This window comes from Scomber scombrus, unplaced genomic scaffold (assembly GCF_963691925.1).
Source record: "Scomber scombrus unplaced genomic scaffold, fScoSco1.1 SCAFFOLD_139, whole genome shotgun sequence".
NCBI lineage: Eukaryota > Metazoa > Chordata > Actinopteri > Scombriformes > Scombridae > Scomber > Scomber scombrus.
Genome location: NW_026910410.1, coordinates 7,501 through 15,000, shown reverse-complemented (window position 1 = coordinate 15,000; position 7,500 = coordinate 7,501). Strand labels below are relative to the sequence as shown.

The window sequence follows — 7,500 nt, the reverse complement described above, 5'->3', positions numbered from 1 at the left end:
CAATATCAGTACCTGATCAATATCTATCAGTACCTGATCAATATCTATCAGTACCTGATCAATATCTATCAGTACCTGATCAATATCAGTACCTGATCAATATCTATCAGTACCTGATCAATATCTATCAGTACCTGATCAATATCAGTACCTGATCAATATCTATCAGTACCTGATCAATATCTATCAGTACCTGATCAATATCAGTACCTGATCAATATCTATCAGTACCTGATCAATATCTATCAGTACCTGATCAATATCAGTACCTGATCAATATCTATCAGTACCTGATCAATATCTATCAGTACCTGATCAATATCTATCAGTACCTGATCAATATCTATCAGTACCTGATCAATATTTATCAGTACCTGATCAATATCTATCAGTACCTGATCAGCTGTGTTTTCCCTGCAGGAGCTCGTGTGGAGTCCTCTGAGCCGGTGACCTTTGACCCCGAGCCTCCTGCCTACGTGCTGCAGAGCGTGACCTGGAAGTACTTCACGTGCACGTCGTGCGGGAAGTCGTTCCCGTCTCAGAGCAGCTTGAAGGTTCATCAGCGCGTTCACACGGGAGAGAAACCGTTCAGCTGCAGCGACTGCGGCCGCGCCTTCCGGCAGCATCAGAGTCTGCTGAGTCATCAGCGCACGCACAGCGGCGAGCGCCCGTTCCCATGCGCCGAATGCGGCAAACGCTTCGCCAAGCGGGCGCAGCTGAAGACGCACGCGGTGGTTCACACGGGAGAGAAGCCGTACGGCTGCGAGCTGTGCGGCCGCCGCTTCAACCTGCTGCAGAACCTGCACCGACACAGCCACACGCACACCGGCAGGAAGGTGTTCGTGTGCGGCGTCTGCGGGAAAGGCTTCACGCGCTCCGTCACGCTGAAGACGCACGAGCTCATCCACAGCGGCCAGAAGCCCTTCAAGTGTGAAGAGTGTCCCAAAACCTTCCGGCACGCCGTCAACCTGAAGAACCACCAGCGCATCCACAGCGGCGCCCGGCCCTTCGGCTGCGACGTCTGCGGGAAGTCGTTCCGCCAGTCGGTCAACCTGAAGATCCACCGCAGGATCCACACCGGCGAGCGGCCGTTCAGCTGCGCCGAATGCGGCAAAACGTTCAGCCAGCAGAGCAGCCTGATGTCGCACGGACGCACGCATTCCACGGAGCGGCCGTTCTCCTGCGACGCCTGCGACAAGACGTTCAACAACAGCAACAGCCTGAAGCTGCACCAGCGCGTTCACACCGGGGAGAAACCGTACGGCTGCGACGTCTGCGGGAAGACCTTCAGCCAGGGAAGCCACCTGCGCACGCACCGCAGGCACCTGCACGCCGGCGGCAAGCAGTACATCTGTGACCGCTGCGGCAAGAGATACGCAGACCAGCGCAACCTGAAGCTGCACAAATGCAGCTACGCATGAACATCCACCAACCAACCAACCAACCAATCAACCAACCAACCAATCAACCAACCAACCAACCAATCAATCAATCAATCAATCAACCAATCAATCAATCAATGAATGAGACTGTCTCTTAATATGGACAGCAGCTGGGCGTCACACAGGAAGTGGACCTGTTTTAACCAATCAGACGTGGAGCGCTCTGATTGGATGATGACTGCAGCAATGCTTTCTGGGAGTTGTAGTTTGTGACCTTTGACCTGCTGACAGCGCCGCAGCAGCAGGCTGTAAACTGACTACAATCAATAATTAAAGATCAATAGCTGTCTCCATGGAAACGTTGCGTCTGCCCACGGAGATGCTGCGTTCTGATTGGTTGGAGCCGTGCATATAAGTTCTGTTAATTATGCATTTTTATAATTTTATAGACGATATTTTTCATGTTTGGAAATAATAAAATCCATGAATGTGTGATATCTGTTTAATGAGGTTTATTTAAATTTAAAGGGTTAAAATGTGAAAATAAACGTATGAATAACTTCACACATTTTTTTTTGTGGACCCAGCATCAAATTTCTGCTTTTAATCCATTTAGAGAGAATATATTAGAGGATTATGGCAAAAATGTCTAAGTGGTGTAACCATAAAAACTTTGTACCAAATAATTCAACTTGCTTAAAAACAGTAAATAGTCAATAAAACACCATATCAACTAGTTTGGCATGATCTTACATTATAACTTTATATTAAATAAAGGTAATGGAATACAATTGTTCTACATATTACATTTACTCTGGTTACCATGGAGACCAGGAAACATTTACATGTTTTAAATGAAGTCATTATTAGTATAAGTCCACTTAAATACACTGTAGGTGATAAAATATGTAATATTTATAATTATTTTGTGGTTACACCATTTGACATTTTCAGGAGCATTCAGTCTTACTTTTGGTAAAAAATGGTGCAAATGTCATTTCAAATGATATAAAACCAACAAAAATACTAAATGTACATTTTAACAAACCTGATGCTGCTTTTAAATCTAGTTTAACTGATTATTATTTTAGTTTACATACTTACAAACATACAGGAACATTTCTCCATAATGTTTTAGCAGCTTTATTATTATTAATGTCTTTATAATAATAATAATAATAATTAATATTATTATTATTATTATTATTAATGTCTTTGTTGTGACAGCATAATGGTGCATAACTGATTTTAAAGCCAAACGTCACACTCTCTGTATGACGTGTTTCCGGCCTCCCGCCACTCGGGGCGCTGCTGTTCACACCGAGTGCTTCCGGGTTATCTCCGGGTTGTTTCCGGTTCTCCAGTAGCAGCACGCGTGTAGAAACAAACCCAACAGCTCAGAAACTAACCGGAGCAGAAAGGTCCCGGTTCCGTCATCATGGGTCCGGTGAGTGGAACAGAACCTAAATGCTTCATTACTTTAATAAATATATATATAATATATAATATCTCTTCCTTCTGATTGGACAGCAAACATTTACTCTCCTTTCTATGCGTTGATGAAGTGACGTCATAGTTTCTGTCCTCATGCATTTGTTTTTATTTAGTTTTTATTTATCAGAATAAAAAGTTATCAGCAAAATGACCTCTGTTCTTACAGAACCTTTAGAGAACCTTTACAGAACATTTAGGGAACCTTTAGAGAACCTTTAGAGAACCTTTACAGAACCTTTACAGAACCTTTACAGAACATTTAGAGAACCTTTAAAGAACCTTTAGAGAACATTTAGAGAACCTTTAAAGAACCTTTAGAGAACCTTTACAGAACCTTTAGAGAACCTTTACAGAACCTTTAGAGAACCTTTACAGAACCTTTACAGAACATTTAGAGAACCTTTAAAGAACCTTTAGAGAACATTTAGAGAACCTTTAAAGAACCTTTAGGGAACATTTAGAGAACCTTTACAGAACATTTAAAGAACCTTTAGAGAACAGAACATTTTAATAATAAAGGAAGCTGCAGCCCTTTGATGCTGATATGATGTCATAGTAACAGTGATGATGTCATAACACGATCTGAAAAGATTAAATATCGTTAATATGACATCATCTAAATGAGCTCCTATAGAACACTGTGATGTCACCGTGACGTCACCATGACATCACGGTGACATCATCGTTTCCTTCCCACAGCCTCGCTCGAAGAAGCGTCGTCCGACGTTCCGCCGCCTGCTGAAGACGAGCGGCGTGAAGCTGGAGAACAAACTGAAGAACCGAACCATGAAGCAGCAGAACGTTGCTAAGAAACAACGAAAGGAACAAAAGAAGCTGAGACAGGCGGTGAAGGACGCCTCCATCAGGACGCCACGGCCGCTGGAGACCTACAAGAAGAGACCAGGTCAGACATGTTCATTAACTAACCCGTTAACCCGTTAACCCTTAACGAGCTTAACGAGCTCAACGAGCTTAACGAGCTTGATGTCACATGATGTCTCACAGAGGAAGAGCACGATGAGGAAGACTTCCTGGAGACGCTGCCCACCGACATGATGGAGGAACAAGACCTGCAGGACATTACATCCATGGCCCAGAGAGCATCGTTCATCACCAGAGACCTGTCGTCATGGTAACACACACACACACACACACACACACACACACACCCCCCCTCTCTGAGGTGCTAACCCTAACCCTTGTCCTGTAGCGGGCCGGTCCACAGCGGGAAAAAGAGGAAGTCAGAAGTCGTTCGGAGCTTCGAGAAGATTCCCAGAAAACTTCAGAAGGTTGAAGAGAAGGAAGTGATTCACCTGCTGCCCATCAAAGATAAGACCCGCCTCATCCCCCAGAGCCTGGAGAGAGGTACTGACCCTGACCCTGACCCTTACCCTGACCCTGACCCTAACCCTAACCCTGACCCTGACCCTTACCCTGACCCTAACCCTAACCCTGACCCTGACCCTGACCCTTACCCTGACCCTTACCCTGACCCTGACCCTGACCCTTACCCTGACCCTTACCCTGACCCTGACCCTGACCCTTACCCTGACCCTGACCCTTACCCTGACCCTTACCCTGACCCTGACCCTTACCCTGACCCTTACCCTGACCCTTACCCTGACCCTGACCCTTACCCTGACCCTTACCCTTACCCTGACCCTGACCCTTACCCTGACCCCAGAGCCTGGAGAGAGGTACTGATCCTGACCCTAACCCTAACATACCCCTTTTCCACTGAGCTGGAGCTAGAGCTTGACTAAGCACCTGCTCTTTGCTTTTCTACCGCCAAAGCTCCAGGCCCGAGCCTCAGAACGGGAGCCAGAGCGAGCACCAAGTCTTTGCTGGTCTAAAGCAAGACCCGATTACGTCAGCGGACTGGGGGCGTGGTTATGTGAGCAGGACTCAAGAATGAGATAAAGTCATATTTAGGCAGAAATAACCTTTCAGTAACTGTATTTGGCCTCCAATCAATTTTTGGCCGGTGAAAATGCCTTATTTTGTGTTATAATGGTCCTTTAAAAGAGTTCCAAACTGTCCTGTGAGCTCTAGTGTTTATATTATGAAGCTTATGAATGAGATCAAGTCATATTTAGTCAGCTTTCAGTAACTGTATTTGGCCTTTAATCCATTTTTGGCAGGTGAAAACTGTTCGTTATTTTATAGGCGTATGTAACCCTCCCATAAATCATGTCTTTTATAGTCTCGTCTCCAAATAGTAGTTATAAACAATAATATTAGATATAAAACACATCCCAACATGGGAATCAAATACTACGTAGGGCCCAGATCAGATAAAACACAACGCAGAGTCACGAGGATCATTTCTTTACTGAACACACACCCATAAATCACATTCATTATAGTCTAATTTATAATTGCGGACGTACAGTTGTATGTAAATGCATATTATGACCGTTTTAGCGCTACCGCTCAACAGACTGCTGTGCGTGCTCCCGCGGCCAGAAATCAGATTGTGGCAGACGATCACGTTTTGGCGCGACACCGTTCCTGTATTTCTATGTAGGCTTGCAAACACATGAACAGCACTTGCATCGCGGCCGCAATTTCCTCCATCTTCGTCGTCTTCTCCTCCTTCTTTGTTGTCTTTTGTTTTCTTCTTCTTCTTCTTCTTCTTCTTCTTCTTCTTCTTCTTCTTCTTCGTTTCCGGCGGGCTAGATGCCTTGCGGCATGTTGCTGCCTCTCACTGGTGAATCATGGAAGTGCTTCAAAGGTGCGCGCTGGCTACGTTATACAGTGACGTAATCGCGTGGCTCCTTGCCGGTAGAAACACAACAGGTTCGTAAGAGTTGCTCGGGTTAACACCAACTGAGCACTCGCTGTAGCACCAGCTCCCAGCAAGCTCTAGCTCCAGCTCAGTGGAAAAGGGGTAACACTGACCCCAGAGCCTGGAGAGAGGTACTGATCACCTTATTGATCACTGTGTCTGCAGTTAAACAGCAGCAGCAGGAGGAAGAGGAGGAGGAAGAGGAGGAGCAGCAGGAGGAGCAGTTAGATAACGGTATGACATCATATTAATGATCAATAATCATTGATCATTGATCAGTGTGATCAGCTGTGTGTGCTGTGAGCAGAGGGGGAGGAGCAGAGCCTGGAACAGCTGACGGAGGAGCAGAGGGAGGAACTCCGAGTCCAGAAGATCAACGACAAGAAACTTCACATCGCAGCGCTGGCGTCTGCTGTGATCTCTGAGCCCAACGCTAACGTAAGATCACCCTCACCCGCTACTTATTGATTAGCTATTGATTATCTATTGATTAGCTATTGATACCAACGTAAGAGCCTGTTATTGACGCATGATGTCACCACTCTTTGTAGACAGCACCATGAATACCCTGTCCTGTGTGTGTGTGTGTGTGTGTGTGTGTATATATGTGTGTGTATATGTGTGTGTGTGTGTGTGTGTGTATATGTGTGTGTGTATATGTGTGTGTGTGTGTGTGTGTGTATATGTGTATATGTGTGTGTGTGTGTATATGTGTGTGTGTGTGTAGATAAAGCGTGTGAAGGAGCTGAGGGGTCTGCTGATGGAGACTGACCCGTGTGTAGCAGTGACCGTCAGGAAGCTGGTGATGGTTTCTCTGATGGAGATCTTCAAAGACATCACACCTACATACAGGATCCGACCTTTGACCCCCGCTGAGAAGGCTGCTAAGGTACCCAGTGTGTGTGTGTGTGTGTGTGTGGCTGGTGGAGGTTTGATAAGACAGAGCTCAGCAGGAAGTGTGTGAGCGTTAGCAGAGTAGAGCTGTGATGTCACCGTGGCAACGAGGAAGTAAACATGGAGGAGCCGAGCTGGTTGATGTGTTTCCTGTTTGTGTTCATGGCTGTTCTTCTTCTGTTGTTTGTGTTCATGGCTGTTCTTCTTCTACTGTTTGTGTTCATGGCTGTTCTTCTTCTGCTGTTTGTGTTCATGGCTGTTCTTCTTCTACTGTTTGTGTTCATGGCTGTTCTTCTTCTGCTGTTTGTGTTCATGGCTGTTCTTCTTCTGCTGTTTGTGTTCATGGCTGTTCTTCTTCTGCTGTTTGTGTTCATGGCTGTTCTTCTTCTACTGTTTGTGTTCATGGCTGTTCTTCTTCTGCTGTTTGTGTTCATGGCTGTTCTTCTTCTGCTGTTTGTGTTCATGGCTGTTCTTCTTCTGTTGTTTGTGTTCATGGCTGTTCTTCTTCTGCTGTTTGTGTCCATGGCTGTTCTTCTTCTACTGTTTGTGTTCATGGCTGTTCTTCTTCTACTGTTTGTGTTCATGGCTGTTCTTCTTCTACTGTTTGTGTTCATGGCTGTTCTTCTTCTACTGTTTGTGTTCATGGCTGTTCTTCTTCTGCTGTTTGTGTTCATGGCTGTTCTTCTTCTGCTGTTTGTGTTCATGGCTGTTCTTCTTCTGCTGTTTGTGTTCATGGCTGTTCTTCTTCTACTGTTTGTGTTCTTGGCTGTTCTTCTTCTGCTGTTTGTGTTCATGGCTGTTCTTCTTCTGCTGTTTGTGTTCATGGCTGTTCTTCTTCTGTTGTTTGTGTTCATGGCTGTTCTTCTTCTGCTGTTTGTGTCCATGGCTGTTCTTCTTCTACTGTTTGTGTTCATGGCTGTTCTTCTTCTACTGTTTGTGTTC

The 7,500-nt window shown here is 45.4% G+C and overlaps 2 protein-coding genes across 2 annotated transcripts in view; both read left to right on the top strand.

Moving 5' to 3' along the window:
• Positions 1-1,946, top strand: part of LOC133976997 (zinc finger protein 260-like) — a 4,601-nt gene extending 2,655 nt beyond the window's left edge. Inside the window, exon 5 of the mRNA XM_062415137.1 lies at positions 421-1,946. Coding sequence (XP_062271121.1) covers positions 421-1,421 — 1,001 coding nt within the window. The 3' untranslated portion in view covers positions 1,422-1,946. The remainder of the gene's footprint in view (positions 1-420) is intronic.
• A 777-nt stretch (positions 1,947-2,723) lies between these two features.
• The window catches only part of noc3l (NOC3-like DNA replication regulator), a gene marked incomplete at its 3' end in the record, with an annotated part of 12,220 nt that continues 7,443 nt past the window's right edge, over positions 2,724-7,500 (top strand). The window contains 7 exon segments of the mRNA XM_062415130.1: positions 2,724-2,829; positions 3,576-3,780; positions 3,882-4,008; positions 4,087-4,241; positions 5,830-5,898; positions 5,972-6,102; positions 6,392-6,553. Coding sequence (XP_062271114.1) covers positions 2,821-2,829; positions 3,576-3,780; positions 3,882-4,008; positions 4,087-4,241; positions 5,830-5,898; positions 5,972-6,102; positions 6,392-6,553 — 858 coding nt within the window.